This window comes from Giraffa tippelskirchi, chromosome 4, assembly GCF_054371585.1.
Source record: "Giraffa tippelskirchi isolate mGirTip1 chromosome 4, T2T-mGirTip1v1.2.pri, whole genome shotgun sequence".
Classification (NCBI taxonomy): domain Eukaryota; kingdom Metazoa; phylum Chordata; class Mammalia; order Artiodactyla; family Giraffidae; genus Giraffa; species Giraffa tippelskirchi.
In genome coordinates, this window is record NC_137278.1 from 97,572,432 (window position 1) to 97,590,028 (window position 17,597).

Genomic DNA, 17,597 nt, shown 5'->3' on the forward strand with positions numbered 1-17,597 from the left:
AAAATCCTTAATAAAATTCTAGCAAACAGAATCCAACATCATATTAAAAAGATCATACATCATGACCAAGTGGGCTTTATCCCAGGAATGCAAGGTTTTTTTAACATCCGCAAATCAATCAATGTAATACACCACATTAACAAATTGAAAGAAAAAAACCATATGGTTATCTCAATAGATGCAGAAAAAGCCTTTGACAAAATTCAGCATCCATTTATGATAAAAACCCTCCAGAAAGCAGGAATAGAAGGAACATACCTCAACATAATAAAAGCTATATATGACAAACCCACAGCAAACATTATCCTCAATGGTGAAAAATTGAAAGCAGTTCCCCTAATGTCAGGAACAAGGCAAGGGTGCCCACACTCACCACTACTATTCAACATAGTTTTGGAAGTTTTGGCCACAGCAATCAGAGCTGAAAAAGAAATAAAAGGAATACAGATAGGAAAAGAAGAAGTAAAACTCTCACTGTTTGCAGATGACATGATCCTCTACATAGAAAACCCTAAAGACTCTACTAGAAAATTACTAGAGTTAATCAATGAATATAGTCAAGTTGCAGGATATAAAATTAACACACAGAAATCCCTTGCATTCCTATACTCCAATAATGAGAAAACAGAAAGAGAAATTAAGGAAACAATACCATTCACCATTGCAACAAAAAGAATAAAATACTTAGGAATATATCTACCTGAAGAAACAAAAGACTTATATATATAGAAAACTGTAAAACACTGATGAAAGAAATCAAAGAGGACACAAACAGATGGAGAAATATACCGTGTTCATGGATTGGAAGAATTAATATAGTGAAAATGAATATACTACCCAAAGCAATCTATAGATTCAATGCAATCCCTATCAAGCTACCAATGGTATTTTTCACAGAACTAGAACAAATCATCTCACAATTTGTATGGAAATATAAGAAACCTCGAATAGCCAAAGCAATCTTGAGGAAGAAGAATGGAATTGGAGGAATCAACCTGCCTGACTTCAGGCTCTACTACAAAGCCACAGTCATCAAGACAGTATGGTACTGGCACAAAGATAGAAATATAGATCAATGGAACAAAATAGAAAGCCCAGAGATAAACCCACGCACATATGGACACCTTATCTTCGACAAAGGAGGAAAGAATATACAACGGAGAAAAGACAATCTCTTTAACAAGTGGTGCTGGGAAAACTGGTCAACCACTTGTAAAAGAATGAAACTAGAACACTTCCTAACACCATACACAAAAATAAACTCAAAATGGATTAAAGATCTAAACGTAAGACCAGAAACTATAAAACTCCTAGAGGAAAACATAGGCAAAACACTCTCTGACATAAATCACAGCAGGATCCTCCATGACCCACCTCCCAGAATATTGGAAATAAAAGCAAAAATAAACAAATGGGACCTAATTAAACTTAAAAGCTTTTGCACAACAAAGGAAACTATAAGCAAGGTGAAAAGACAGCCTTCAGAATGGGAGAATATAATAGCAAACGAAGCAACAGACAAACAATTAATCTCAAAAATATACAAGCAACTTCTGCAGCTGAATTCCAGAAAAATAAACGACCCAATCAAAAAATGGGCCAAAGAACTAAACAGACATTTCTCCAAAGAAGAAATACAGATGGCTAACAAACACATGAAAAGATGCTCAACATCACTCATTATTAGAGAAATGCAAATCAAAACCACAATGAGGTATCATTTCACACCAGTCAGAATGGCTGCTATCCAAAAGTCTACAAGCAATAAATGCTGGAGAGGGTGTGGAGAAAAGGGAACCCTCTTACATTGTTGGTGGGGATGCAAACTAGTACAGCCACTACGGAGAACAGTGTGGAGATTCCTTAAAAAACTGGAAATAGATCTGCCATTGGACCCAGCAATCCCACTGCTGGGCATATACACCGAGGAAACCAGAATTGAAAGAGACGCGTGTACCCCAATGTTCATCGCAGCACTGTTTACAATAGCCAGGACATGGAAGCAACCTAGATGTCCATCAGCAGACGAATGGATAAGGAAGCTGTGGTACGTGTACACAATGGAATATTACTCAGCCATTAAAAAAAAATACATTTGAATTGGTTCTACTGAGATGGATGAAACTGGAGCCCATTATACAGAGTGAAGTAAGCCAGAAAGAAAAACAACAATACAGTATACTAATGCATATATATGGAATTTGAAAGATGGTAACGATAACCCTATATGCGAGACAGAATAAGAGACACAGATGCATAGAACAATTTTATGGATTCTGAGGGAGAAGGTGAGGGTGGGACGTTCTGGGATAATAGCATTGAAACATGTATATTATCATATGTGAAACAGAACACCATTCCATGTTCGATGCATGAGACAGGGCTCAGGGCCGGGGCAACGGGATGACCCAGAGGGATGGGATGGGGAGGGAGGTGGGTGGGGGGTCCAGGAAGGGGAACACATGTAAACCCATGGCTGATTCATGTCAATGTATGGCAAAAACTATTATAATATTGTAAAGTAATTAGCCCCCAACTAAAATAAATAAATTTATTAAAAAAATAAATAAATAAAGTTAACATAGAACAGAATCATTTTTATTCTCAGACACATATGCTTGATTCATTGTGCATTGGAACTTTCTTTGATTAGGAAGATTCCATGATCTTCCTTCATATTGTCAAGTAATTCGTGAAGCTAATGTTTATAGGCAGTATATGTCTTATTTATTTGTTATTTCTTTAATAGTAACAAGATGTAAAGTTTTGATTTTTTTCCCCTCATGAATTGACAGGTTAATGTCATTCAACCTCATGTGATTCAGAAAATCCAAGTTCAGTCTCCTTTTTCCAGGTGGTGGTGTATTCATTCACGTTCCTGGGAAATGGAACCCCCTCAGCACCACCCCTGTCCCCCTGTGTCACCTCCCCACCATGTTGTGTGACTCGCTCACAGTTCCAAGGAACGCTAGCACGGGTGCACCTCCTGCCTGCTGTTGGAGCCTCGTGTAGACAGGAGTATCTTTTTTATTTTTTTTTTAATTTATTTTTTTTTTAGGAGTATCTTTTTTAAAAATAATTTTATTTATTTACTTTTGGCTGTGCTGCGTCTTTGTTGCTATGTGGGCTTTTCTCTCGTTGCAGCGAGCAGGGGCTGCTCTCTAGATGCACTAGCTCTAGAGTGTCTGGGCTTCAGAAGTTGTGACCTGTGGGCTCTGGGACACGGGCTCAGTAGTTGCGCATGGCTTAGCTGCTTCTCGGCATGTGGGATCTTCCTGGACCAGGGATGGAACCCTTGTCTCCTACACTGGCACCGGGGAAACCCTGGCAGGAGTATCTTGTGTTTGCTTTTAACCTCCTGCTAAACTAATCTGGGGCAGTTCTGATTTTTTTTTTTAATAGAGTAGTCCTTATGGGTGTTTAGTCACTAGACAAATCAGAGGGTATGGCATTCAAAAAAAATTTTTTAAGTAGTTAAATTTTAGTCTTTCCTCTCTAAATTGTAAAATATGGTGCTTCCATATGTCCCATATGTTTAAGTGCCTTTGTGCTAAGTTCAATTTATGGCTGTATATTTGTTCAAAATATTTTAAGATAATGAACATGTAGTATTAGGATTTATATCCCACAGTTGTTGTTGTTCAATCACTGAGTCCTTTCTGATCCCGTGGATTGCAGCACGCCAGGCTCTACTCTTCCATATCTCACAGATCTTGCTCAGATTCATGCCCATTGAGTTGGTGATGCCATCCAACCATCTCATCCTCTGCTGCCCCCTTCTCCTTTTGCCTTCAGTCTTTCCCAGCATCAGGTCCTTTCCAGTGAATTGACTTCACATCAGGTGGCCAAAGTATTAGAGCTTCGGCACCAGTCCTTCCAATGAATATTCAGGGTGATTTCCTTTAGGATGACTGGTTTGATCGTGCAGTCCAAGGGCTCTCAAGAGTCTTCTCTAGCATCACAGTTTGAAAGGATCAATTCTTCGGTGCTCAGCCTTCTATGGTCCAACTCTCAAAACATCTGTACATTACTAGAAAAACCGTAGCTTTGGCTATATGGACCTTTGTTGGCAAAGTGATGTCTCTGCTTTTTAATAGGCTGTCTAGGTTTGTCATAGCTTTTCTTCCAAGGAGCAAGCATCTTCATGACTGCAGTCACTGTCCATAGTGATTTTGGAGCCCAAGAAAATAAAGTCTGTCACTGCTTCCACTTTTCCCCCTTCTATTTGCCTTGAAGTAATGGGACTGGATGCCATGATCTTAGTTTTTTAAATGTTGAGTTTTAAGCCAGCTTTTTCATTCTCCTCTTTCACCCTCATCAAGAGGCTCTTTAGCTCCTCTTCACTTTCTGTCATTAGAGTGGTATCATCTGCATATCTGAGATTGTTGATATTTCTCCTAGAAATCTTGATTCCAGCTTGTGCTTCATTCAGCCTGGCATTTCACTTGATGTACTGTGCGTAGAAGTTAAATAAGCAGGGTGACAATATACAGCCTTGTTGTATTTCTTAATCAATTTTGACCCAGTGTGTTGTTCCATGTCCAGTTCTGTTTTGTTTTTAATTAATTTATTTTTTAATTGAAGGATAATTGCCTTACGGAATTTGTTGTTTTCTGTCAAATATCAACATGAATCAGCCATAGGTACACATATGTCCCCTCCTTCTTGAACCTTCCTCCCATCTCCCTCCCCATCCCACCCCTCTAGGTTGTTACAGAACCCCTGTTTGAGTTCCCTGAGTCATATAGCAAATTCCTATTGGCATTCTGTTGTACATATGGTAATGTAAGTATCCATGTTACTCTCTCCATACATCTCACCCTCTCCTTCCTCTCCCCGCCCCTTGTGTCCATAAGTCTTCTCTCTATGTCTGTTTCTCCGTTGCTGCCCTGTAAATAAATTAATCAGTACCATCTTTCTAGATTCCATATATATGCGTTAGTATACAATATTTATCTTTGTGTTTCTGAATTACTTCACTCTGTATAATAGGCCCTAGTTTCATCCACCTCAGATGTGTTCATTTTTATGGCTGAGTAATATTCCATTGTATATATGTACCACAGCTTCTTTACCCATTCACCCGTCTGTGGACATCTAGGTTGCTTTCATGTTCCGACTTTAGTAAATAGTGCTACAGGGAACATTGGGGTACACACACGTGTCTTTTTCAGTTTTGATTTCCTCAGAGTATATGCCTAGTAGTGGGATTGCTGGGTCATACGTTGGTTCTATTCTTAGTTTTTTAAGGACTCTCTATACCATCTTCCATAGTGGCTGTATCAATTTACATTCCCACCAACAGTGCAAGAGGGTTCCCTTTTCTCCACACCCTCTCCAGCATTTATTGTTTGTAGACTTTTGGATGATGGCTATTCTGACTAGTGTGAGGTAGCATCTCATTGTAGTTTTGATTTGCATTTCTCTAATAATGAGCGATGTTGAGCATCTTTTCATGTATTTGTTAGTCATCTGTATGTCTTTGGAGAAATGTCTGTTTAGGTCTTTTCACCACTTTTTGATTGGGTTGTTTGTTTTTCTGGCATTGAGTTGTATGAGCTGCTTGTATATTTTGGAAATCAATCCTTTGTCAGTTGTTTCATTTGCTGTTGTTTTCTCCCTTTCTAAGGGTTGCCTTTTCACCTTGTTTATAGTTTCCTTTGCTGTGCAAAAGCTTTTAAGTTTAATTAGATCCCACTTGTTTGTTTTGGTTTTTATTTCCATTACTCTAGGAGGTGGGTCAAAGGATATTGTTTTGGTTTATGTCATCAAATGTTCTGCCTATGTTTTCCTCTAAGAGTTATATAGATTCTGGTCTTACATTTAGGTCTTTAGTCCATTTTGTTTTTATCTTTGTGTTTGGTGTTAGGAAGTGTTCTGATTTCATTCTTTTACATGTAGCTGTCCAGTTTTCCTAGCACCATTTATTGAAGAGGCTGTCTTTGCCCCATTGTATATTCTTTCCTCCTTTGTCAAAAATAAAGTACCCATAGGTGCATGGGTTTAATCTCTGGGCTCTTTGTCTTGTTTCATTAGTCTATATTTCTGTTTTTGTGCCAGTACCATACTGTCTTGTTGACTGTAGCTTTGTAGTATAATCTGAAGTCAGTAAGGTTGGTTCCTCTAGCTCCTTTCATCTTTCTTAAGACTGCTTTCGGATGACCCAGAGGGATGGGATGGGGAGGGAGGTGGAAGGGGGGTTCTGGAAGGGGAAAACATGTACACCCATGGTGGATTCATGTCAATGTGTGGCAAAACAAATACAATATTGTAAAGTTAAAAAATAGAAAATAAGCTAATTAAAAAAAAAAGACTGCTTTGGCTATTCGGGATCTTTTGTGTTTCCATATGAATTGTGAAATTTTTTCTTCTAGTTCTGTGAAAAATGCCATTGGTAATTTGATAGAGATCACGTTGAATCTGTAGATTGCATTTGGTAGTATAGTCATTTTCACAATACTGAGTCTTCCAACCCCGGAACATGGAATACCTCTCCATCTGTTTATGTCATCTCATTCCTTTCATCACTGTCTTACAATTTTCCGTACGCAGTTCTTTTGTCTCCTTAGGTAGGTTTATTCCTAAATATTTTATTGTTTTTGTTGTAGTGGTGAATGAGATTGATTCCTTAATTTCTCTTTCTGATTTTTTTGTTGTTGTTGTTAGTATAGGGGAATGCAAGTGATTTCTGTGTATTGATTTTGTATCCCGTGACTTTGCTAAATTCACTGATTAGCTCTAGTAATTTTCTGATAGTATCTTCAGGGTTTTCTACGTATAGTATCATGTCATCTGCAAACAGTGAGTTTTATTTCTTCTCTTCCTATCTAGATTCCCTTTATTTCTTTTTTTTTCTCTGATTGTTATAGCTAGGACTTCTAAAACTATGTTGAATAATAGTGGTAGGAGTGGAACCCCTTGTCTTGTTTCTGATCTTAGAGGGAATGCTTTCCGTGTTTCACTATTGAGAATAATGTTTGCTGTGGGCTTATCATATATGGCCTTTACTAAGTTGAGGTAGGTTCTTCTCTGCCCATTTTTTTAAGAGTTTTTATCATAAATGAGTGCTGAATTTTATCAAAGGCCTTTTCTGCATCTATTGAGATTATCATATGGTTTTTATCTTTCAATTTGTTAATATGGTGTATCACAGTGATTGATTTGCATATATTGAAGAATCCTTGCATCCCTGGAATAAACCTGACTTGATCATGGCGTATGAGCTTTTTAATGTGTTATTGAATTGTTTCCTAGAGATTTGTTGAGGATTTTTGCATCTATGTTTATCAGTTATATTGGCCTGTAATTTTCTTTTTTGTTGTCTTTGCCTGATTTTAGTATCAGGCTGATGGTGGCCTCATAGAATGTATTTGGATGTGTTCCTTCCTCTGAAATTTTTTGAAAGAGTTTTAGAAGGATAGGCATTAGCCCTTGTCTAAATGTTTGACAGAATTCACCTGTGAAGCCATCTGGCCGTGGGCTTTTGTTTTTTGAGAGGTTTTTGATCATAGTTTTGATTTCAGTGCTTGTAATTGGGTGGTTCGTAATTTCTATTTCTTCCTGGTTCAGTCTTGTAAGATTAAACTTTTCTAAAAACCTGTCCATTTCTTTCAGGTTGTCCATTTTATTGCCATATAGTTACTCATAATAGTGTCTTATAATCCTTTGTATTTCTGCATTGTCAGTTGTAACCTCTCCTTTTTCTTTTCTAATTTTGTTGATTTGATTCTTCTCTTTTTTTCTTGATGAGTCTGCCTGAAGGTTTGTCAATTTTGTTTTATCTTCTCAAAGAACCAGATTTTAGTTTTATTAATCTATACTATTGTTTCTTAAATTTCTTTTTCATTTATTTCTGCTCTGATCTTTATGATTTCTTTCCTCCTGCTAACTTTGGGTTTTTTTGTTGTTGTTCTTCTTCTTCTTTTTCCAGTTGTTTTAGGTGTAACGTTAAGTCGTCTATTCAGTGTTTTTCTTGTTTCTCGAGCTAGGGGTGTATTGTGTAAACTCGCCTCTTAGAACTGCTTTTGCTGCATCCCATAGGTTTTGAGTTACCATGTTTTCATTGTCATTTGTTTCTAGGAATTTTTTAATTTCCCTTTTAATTTCTTCAGTAACCTCTTTGTTATTTAGAAACGTATTGTTTAATCTCCATGTGTTTGTGTTTTTAGTTATTTTCTTGTAATTGATATTTAGTCTTAAATTTACTGAGGTTTGACTTGTGACCCAAGACGTGGTCTATCCTGGAGAAAGTTCCATGTGCACTTGAGAAGAAAGTGTATTCTTCTGCATTTGAATGGAATGTCCTGAAGATATCAGTAAGATCCATTTGGTCTAATATGTCAGTTAAGGCTTGTGTTTCCTTATTAATTTTCTGTTTTAATGATCTGTCCATTGGTGTAAGTGGGGTATTGAAGTCTCCTACTATTATTGTGTTACTGTCAGTTTCTCCTTTTATGTCTGTTTGTGTTTGTCTTGTGTATTGAGGTGCTCCTATATTGGGTGCATAGATATTTACAATTGTTGTGTCTTCCTCTTGGATTAATACCTTGATCATTATGTAGTGTCCTTTCATATCTCTTGTAATAGTCTTTACTTTCAGGTCTATTTTGTCTGATATGAGGATTGCTTCCCTAGCTTTCTTTTGATTTCCATTTGCATGGGATATATTTTTCCATCCTCTTACTTTCAGTGTGTTTGTGTGTTTAGCTCTGAAGTGGGTTTCTTGTAGACCCATAGCATATATATGGGTCTTGAATGTATCCATTCAGCCAGTCTGTGTCTTTTGGTAGAAGCATTTAATCCATTTACATTCAAAGTAATTATTGGTATATACATTCCTATTGCCATTTTCTTAATTGTTTGGGGTTTGTTTTTGTAGATCTTTTTCTTCTGTTGCACTCCCTATCTATATAAGTCCTTTTAACATTTGTTGTAAAGTTGGTTTGGTGGTACTAAATTATGTTAACTTTTCCTTGTCTGTAAGGTTTTTGATTTTGCTATCAATTTTGAATGAGATCCTTGTTGGGTAGAGTAATCTTGGTTGTAGATTTTTCCCTTTCAGTATTTTAAATATACCCTGCCATTCACTTCTGGACTGCAGGTTTTCTGCTGAAAGATCAGCTGTTAAACCTGTGGTATTTCCTTTGTATGTTAACTTGTTGCTTTTCTCTTGCTGCTTTAAACATTCTTTCTTTGTGTTTAATCTTTGTTAGTTTGATTAGTATGTGTCTTGGCATGTTTCTCCATGGGTTTATCCTGTATGGAACTCTTTGCATTTCTTGGACTTGATTGACTATGTTGTCTTCTATGTTGGGGAAATTTTCAACTAGACTCTTCAAAAATTTTCTCATACCCTTCCTTTTTCTTTTCTTCTTCTGGAATCCCTATCATTCGAATGTTGGTGTGTTTAATATTGTCCCAGAGGTCTTTGAGACTATCCTCAATTATTTTCGTTCCTTTTACTTATTCTGCTCTTTGGCAGTCATTTCCACCATTCTATCTTCCAGGTCACTTGGCTGTCCTTCTGGCTCAGGTATTCTGCTATTGATTCCTTCTGGAGTATTTTTAATTTCAGTAATTGTGTCATTTGTCTTTGTATGTTCATTCTTTATTTCTTCTTCTGCTGCTGCTGCTAAGTCGCTTCAGTCGTGTCCGACCCTTAGCGACCCGATGGACTGCAGCCTACCAGGCTCCTCCGTCCATGGGCGTTTCCAGGCAAGAGTACTGGAGTGGGTTGCCATTTATTTCTTCTAGGTCTTTGTTAATTGATTCTTGCATTTTCTCTATTCTACTTTTGAGGTTTTGGATCATCTTTACTATCATCCTGAATTCTTTTTCAGGTAGTTTGCCTACTTCCTCTTCATTTATTTGGACTTGTGTGTTTCTAGGTTGTTTCTTCATTTGCACAGTATTTCTCTTTCATTTTTCTTTTTTTAAACTGACTGTGTTTGAGGTCTCTGTTTCTGAGACTTGGAGGTTGAATTCTTTCTTCTTTTGGTTTCTGCCCTCCCGAGGTTGCTCCAGTGGTTTGTATAAGTTTTGTGTAGGGTGTGACATGTGCTTGTGTTCTGGTAGAAGGAGGTAAGTTGTTCCCCCCCACCCTGACCCCGACGGCAGGACTGAGTGAGGTGATAATTCTGTCTGCTGATGATTGGGTTTGTATTTTTGTCTTGTTTGTTGTTTGGATGAGGCATCCAAACCTGTACAGGGTTCTATTGGCAGTTGGGTGATGCCAGATCTTGTATACACATGGTTGGCTTTGTGGGAGTTCTCACTATTTGATATTCCCTAGGGTCATGAGTTCTCTGGTAGTTTAGGGTCTTGGAGTCAGTGCTCCCACTCCAAAGGCTCAGGGCTTGATCACTGGCTGGGAATGGAGATTCCACAGGTAATTTGTTATGACATTAAATGGGATTAAAACAAATAACACAAAAATGAGACACAAAAGACACACCACAGACAAATGTCAGTTACAAAATCATGGAAATATTGGAATATGGAATATACATACATAATATACACCCATAAGCAAAACCAAACGGTCCAAAAATAATATCCACCAGTTAAGAACAAAACTAACTTGCCTAAAGCACAAACTGGAAAACAAAACTAAAGCAAGGTGCCAACTGGGGAATAAAGCAACAAAAACAAACTAACAAATATGGTGAGAAAAAGAAAGAGAATAGAAATGCAGAGTTAAATAGAGGTAGATGAAGAAGACACATTAAAGATTAACTGCAGTGGGAAAAGAAGAGTAGGAAAAGCAAACAGAGGAATAAGTGTAGAAAAAAATAGTAACATTTTAAAATTTAAAAGCTGAAATTAAAGAAAGGAAAAGGTAGGGGGGGAAAAAAAAACAAAACCCTACAGAACCATGAAAGGCCAATGCAGAGGCAGAAGTATGTAACAGAAATAAAAAGTGTGATTTTAAAAAGTTCTAAAAAGCTTAAATAGACTTAATAGTGCTAATAAAGTCAAAAGCTACAACAGCAGATGAAAAAGGAAAAAAAATCCAGAAGCAACCACAGAACAGTCAAAATATAAGGATAATAAATGTCTTACTTGAGCCTCTGCTGTCAGCATCCTTTCCCTCGTTAGGAGTCACAGTCCACCTTGCCTCCCTAGAATGCACTCCAGCACTGGGCTGGTGTCTGGACCTGCTGTGGGGGCAGCTCAGACTCTATAATCTGGTCCTACTCCTGTCTGTTCTTGCCTCCAATGTCCACAGCTGTCAAAACTAGTGCATTTTCTTTTGTGAGAATTCTCAACGTCCTTTTATATATTCCATAGATACAGAGTCTGCGTAGTTGATTGTATGGATTTAATCCACAGTTGGTACAGCTAGTGGGAAGGTTTTGGGTCCTCTTCCTTAGCCATACTACCCTGGGTTTCAATTGGGTTTTATCTCCACCTCCGCATGTGGGTCATCTTAGAGGGCTCCCTGGCTTGGGTCCTTTTCTGAAGCTCTGCGAGTCAGGCACATAAAGGGACTCGCCTGGTTGGAGTCCTTCTCTTGTTTCCCGAGTCAAGCGCTTGAAGGGCCAGTCTCTCTATTGTTCAGCTACTGGTGTTGGCATGTGGTGAGAGAGATGCTGCGGTGATGGCTCCAACCCCTACACATGACTGAGCTTATTGCATTCCCTCAATGGCTGGTTTTCCTCCACAGGCTTTTCCCACCACAATCTCCTCACTTCCCCTCGGGCTGTCTCCCCACAGTCAACAGAAATCCTCGCCCTGGGATTGCTCTACAATCGCTGCGCTCCAGCTCCCAGCCGCTCTGCCTTCTAGGGGACCTGTTTGGGGTATGTATGGCTGCAGCAAGGATTGTCTGTGTGATTCGCATTCCACTTAGACTGTCACAGATCAGCTGCTTCACTCTCAGCATCAAATGTTTCTCCTCTGACCCAGAGTTGCCCCGATGTGGGGATCAGACCCTTGCTTCAGTTCCCCCACCCACTGAGGGCAGGTCCAGTCCTACTAACTCTTCTGTTTTTCCCCCTACTTCCTTCATCCTACCGAGTTTTGCATGATTCTATATATTCCTTCCCAGTGGTCAGGTACTCCTGCCTGCTCTCAGCTGGTGTTCTGCAAGCACTTCTGTGTCTGAATGTGTATTCCTGATGTATCCGTGGAGAGAGACATAATTCCACATCCACCTACTCCTCCGCCATCTTTTTCTCCCCTTGTCTGGCTCTAACTGTTGCTTCCTGACCTGCATACAGGTTTCTTAGGAGACAGCAGAAGACAGGTAAGGGGATTTGGTATTCCCATCTCTTTAATAATTTTCCACAGTTTGTTGTGATCCACACAGTCAAAGGTTTATCATAGTCAATGAAGCAGAAGTAGATGTTTTTCTGGAATCCCCTTGCTTTATGATCCAATGAATGTTGGCAATTTGATCTCTGGTTCCTTTTCTAAACCCAGCTTGTACATCTTGAGTTTCTCCATTCATGTAGTGCTGAATCCTAGCTTGAAAGATTTTGAGCATAACCTTACTAGCTAGTGAATTGAGTGCAATTGTATGGTAGTTTGAACATTTTTTGTCATTGCCTTTCTTTGGGATTGTAACGAAAACTGATCTTTTCTGGTCCTTTACGCATTGCTGTTTTCCAAGTTTGCTGACATATTGAGTGCAGCACTTTAATAGCATCATCTTTTAAGATTTTAAATAGCTCAGCTGGAATTCCATCACCTCCTCTAGCTTTTGTTTGTTTGTTTGTTCTTTGCTTCTTATGTTTTTATTTTTAAAAAATTAATGTATTTTAATTGGAGGATAATTACAGTGTTGTGATGGTTTTTGCCATACATCAACATGAATCGCCCATAGACATACATGTGTTCTCCCCATCCTGAATCCCCTTCCCACCTCCCTCCCCACCCTATCCCTCTAAGTTGTCCCAGAGCGCCAACTTTGGGTGCTTTGCTTCATGCGTCAAACTTGATCTAGTCATCTGTTTTACATATGGTAATATATATGTTTCAATACTATTCTCTCAAGTCGTCCCATCCTCGCCTTCTCCCACTGAGTCCAAAAGTCTGTTCTTTACATCTGTGTCTCCTTTGTTGCCCTGCATATAGGATTGTTGGTACCATCTTTCTAAATTCCATATATACATGTTAATATAAAGTATTTGTCTTTCTCTTTCTGACATACTTCACTCTGTATAATCGACTCCAGGTTAATCCACCTCATTAGAACTGACTCAGATGCATTAGTTTTTATAACTGAGTAATGTTCCATTGTGTATATGTACCACAACTTCCTTATCCATTCATCTGCCAATGGACATCTAGGTTGCTTCCATGTTTTAGCTATTGTAAATAGTGCTGCAATGAACACTGAGGTACTTGTGTCTCTTTCAGTTCTGATTTCCTTGGGGTTTATGCCCAGCAGTGAGATTGCTGGGTTGCATGGCAATTCTATTCCTAGAATCTCCACACTGTTCTCCACCAACAGTGTAAGGGGGTTCCCTTTTCTCCATATCCTCTACAGCATTTATTGTTTGTAGACTTTTTGATGATGGCCATTCTGATCCATGTGAGATAATACCTCATTGTGGTTTTGATTTGCAATTCTCTAATAATGAGAAATGTCAAGCATCTTCCTGTGTTTACTAGCCATCTGTATGTCTTCTTGGAGAAATGTCTGTTTAGGTCTTTTGCCCACTTTTTAATTGGGTTGTTCATTTTTCTGGTATTGCGCTGCTAAATATATTTTGGAGATTAGTCCTGTGTCAGTTGTTTTCATTTGCTATTGCTTTCTCCCATTCTGAGGGCTGTCTTTTCACCTTGTTTATAGTTTCCTTCGTTATGCAAAAGGTTTTAAGTTTAATTAGGTCCCATTTGTTTATTTTTTTTATTTCCGTCACTCTGGGAGGTGAGTCAGAGAGTGTTCTGTCTACGTTTTTGTCTAAGAGTTTTATAGTTTCTGGTCTTACATCTAGGTTGTTAATCTGTTTTGAGTTTATTTTTGTGTCTGGTGTTAGCAACTGTCCTAGTTTCATTCTTCTAAACATAGCTGACCAGTTTTCCCAGTACCACTTGTTGAAGAGACTGTCTTTTCTCCATTGTATATTTTTGCTTCCTTTGTCAAAGATAAGGTGTCCATAGCTGTGGATTTATCTCCGAACTTTCTATTTTGTTCCATTGATCTGTATTTCTGTCTTTGTGCCAGTACTGTCTTGATGACCGTAGCTTTGTAGTATAGTCTGAAGTTGGGAAAGTTGATTCCTCCAGTTCCATTCTTCTTTCTCAAGGTTGCTTTGGCTATTTTGGATCTTTTGTAGCTCATACAAATTGTGAAATTACTGGTTTTAATTCTGTGAAAAATACCGTTGGTAGTTTGATAGGGATTGCCTTGAATCTATAGATTACTTTGGGTAGTATATTCATTTTATATCCTTTGAATTTACTATATTCATTGATTAGGTCTAGTTATTTTCTGCTCGGAGAAGGCAATGGCACCCCACTCCAGTACTCTTGCCTGGAAAATCCCATGGATGGAGGAGCCTGGTAGGCTACAGTCCATGGGGTCGCTAAGTGTCGGACACGATTGAGCGACTTCACTTTCACTTTTCCCTTTCATGCACTGGAGAAGGAAATGGCCACCCACTCCAGTATTCTTGCCTGGAGAATCCCAGGGACGGCGGAGCCTGGTTGGCTGCCGTCTGTGGGGTCGCACAGAGTCGGACACGACTGAAGTGACTTAGCAGCAGCAGCAGCAGCAGCATTTTCTGCTGGCATCTTTAGGGTTTTCTATGTAGAAGATCATGTCATCTCAAATTGTGAGAGATTTACTTCTACTTTTCCATCCTGGATTCCTTTTACTTCTTTTCTTCTCTGATTTCTGTGGCTAGGATTTCCAAAACTATGTTGAGTAGTAGTAGTGAGAGTGGGCGCCCTTGTCTTGTTCCTGATTTTCGAGGAAATGCTTTCAAGTTTTAGCCATTGAGAATAATGTTTGCTGTGGGTTGGTTGTATATGGCTTTTATTATCTTGAGGTATGTCCCTTCTGTGCCTACTTTCTGGAGAATTTTTATCATAAATGAGTTTTGAATTTTGTTAAAGGCTTTCTCTGCATCTATGGAAATAATCATATGGTTTTTATCTTTCAATTTGTTGATATGGTCTGTCACATTGATTTGTGAATATTGAAGAGTTCTTACATCCTTGGACTAAAGCCCACTTGATCATGATGTATGATATTTTTAATGTGTCATTGGATTCTGTTTGCCAGAATTTGTTGATGATTTTTGCATCTATGTTCATCAGTGATATTGCCCTGTAGTTTACTTTTTTGTGTGTGGCATCTTCATCTGGTTTTGGTATCAGAGTGATTGTGGCCTTGTAGGATGAGTTTGGAAGTTTTCTTTCCTCTGCAATTTTCTGGAAGAGTTTGAGTAGGATAGGTAGTAGCTCTTGAAATTTTTGGTAGAATTCACCTGTGAAGCCATATGGTCCTGGGCTTTTGTTTGTTGGAAGATTTTTCATTACAGTTCTATTTTCCATGTTTGTGAATTTCTATTTCTTCCTGGTTCAGTTTTGGAAGGTTATACTTTTCTAAGAATTTGTCCATTTCTTTCAAGTTGTCCATTTTATTGGTATATAGTTGCTCATAGTTTGTATTTGTGTGTTGTCTGTTGTAATTTCTCCATTTTCATTTCTAATTTTATTGATTTGAGTCATCTCCCTCTTTTTTTATCTTGATGAGTTTGGCTAACAGTTTGGTTTATCTTCTCAATATCTTTTTCATTTATTTCTGCTGATTTTTATGATTTCTTTCCTTCTGTTAACTTTGGGTTTTTATTCTTTTTCTAGTTGCTTTAGGTGTAAGGTTAGGTTGTTTATTTGATTTTTCTCTTGTTTCTTGAGGTAGGCTTGTATTGCTGTGAACTTGCCTCTTAGCACTGCTTTACTGAATTCCATAGGTTTGGAGTTGTCATATTTTCATTATCATTTGTTCCTATGCATATTTTGATTTCCTTTTTTTTCTTCTGTGATCTGTTGGTTATTCAGAAGCATGTTGTTTAGCCTCCATATGTTTGTGTTTTCTTATAGTTTTCTTTTCCTGTAGTTGATATCTAATCTTACAGTATTGTGATCAGAAAAAATTCTTGAAATGATTTCAGTTTTTTAAAACTCACCAAGGCTTGATTTGTGGCCCAAGATGTGTTCTATCCTGGAGAATATTCCATGCACATTTGAGAAAAAAGTGAAATCTGTTGTTTTGGGGTGAAATGCCCAGTAGATACCGATTAGGTCTGTGTGGTCCAATGTATCATTTAAAGCTAGTTAATTTTCTGTCTGGATGATCTGTCTGTTGGTGTGAGTGGGATATTAAAGTCCCCCAATATTTTTGTGTTACTGTCAGTTTCCCCTATAATAGTTGTTAGAATTTGCCTTATGTATTGAGATGTTCCTTGTATTAACCCCTTGATCATTATGTAGTATCCTTCTTTGTCTCTTATAACAGTTTATTTTAAGGTATTTTATCTGATATGAGTATTGCTACTCCAACTTTCTTTTGGTCTCCATTTGCATGAACCATATTTTCCATCCCCTCACTTTCAGTTTGTATGTGTCCCTTGGTTTGAGGTAGGTCTCTTGTAGGCAGCATTATATGGGGGATCTTGTTTTTGTATCCATTTGGCCAGTCTTTGTCTTTGGTTGGAGCATTTAACCTATTTATGTTTAAGGTAATTATTGATAAATATGATCCCATTACCACTTACTTTATTGTTTTATAAACCTTTCCCATGTTTCCTGTCAAGAGAAAATCCTTTAGCATTTGTTGAAGTGCTGATTTGGTGGTGCTGCATTCTGTTAGCTTTTGATTGTCTGTAAATCTTTTGATTTCTTCTTTAAATCTGACTGAGATCTTTGTTGGGTAGAGTAATCTTCATTGATTTTTTCCTTTCATCACTTAAATATATACTGTCATTTGTTTCTCGCCTGCAGAGTTTCTGTTGGAAGATCAGCTGTTATCCTTATGAGGATCCCCTTGTGTGTTATTTGTTGCTTTTCCCTTGCTGCTTTTAATATTTATTGTGTTTAATTTTTGTTAGTTTAATATGTGTCTTGGTGTGTTTCTCCTTGGGTTTATCCTGTATGGGACTCTCTTCTTGGACTTGGGTGGCTATTTCCTTCCCCATTTTAGGTAAGTTTTCGACTGTTATCTCCAGTACTTTCTCGTGTTCTTTCCTTTTATTGTCTTCTGGGATGCCTATGATTCGAATGTTGGGGCACTTAACATTGTCCCAGAGGTCTCTGAGGCTGTCTTTATTTCTTTCTATTCTTTGTTCTTTTTTTGCACTCTGTTTCATTTATTTACACCATGCTATCATCCAGCTCACTTATCCTTTCTTCTGCCTCAATTACTTTACTGTTGGTTCCCTCCAGAGTGTTTTTCATCTCAGTTATTACATTGTTCATTACTGTTCTTTATTCCGTCTAGGTCCTTGTTAAACATTTCTTACATCTTCTCAATCTGTGTCTCTAGTCTATTTATCTGTATCTCCATTTTGTTTTCAAGATTTTATATCATCTTTACTAACATCATTCTGAATTATTTTTCAGGTAGACTCCCTATTCATCTTTGG

At 38.0% G+C, this 17,597-nt stretch overlaps 1 protein-coding gene across 2 annotated transcripts in view; it reads left to right on the forward strand.

Moving 5' to 3' along the window:
- The window catches only part of COA5 (cytochrome c oxidase assembly factor 5), a 43,790-nt gene that overhangs the window by 15,014 nt on the left and 11,179 nt on the right, over positions 1 to 17,597 (forward strand). The window contains exon 2 of one of the 2 annotated variants that reach the window (XM_081484539.1): positions 11,666 to 11,801. The exons of the other annotated variant lie outside the window; for it this stretch is intronic. Within the exon in view, the coding sequence (XP_081340665.1) occupies positions 11,666 to 11,801 (136 nt within the window). The remainder of the gene's footprint in view (positions 1 to 11,665; positions 11,802 to 17,597) is intronic. 2 annotated transcript variants of the gene reach the window in all.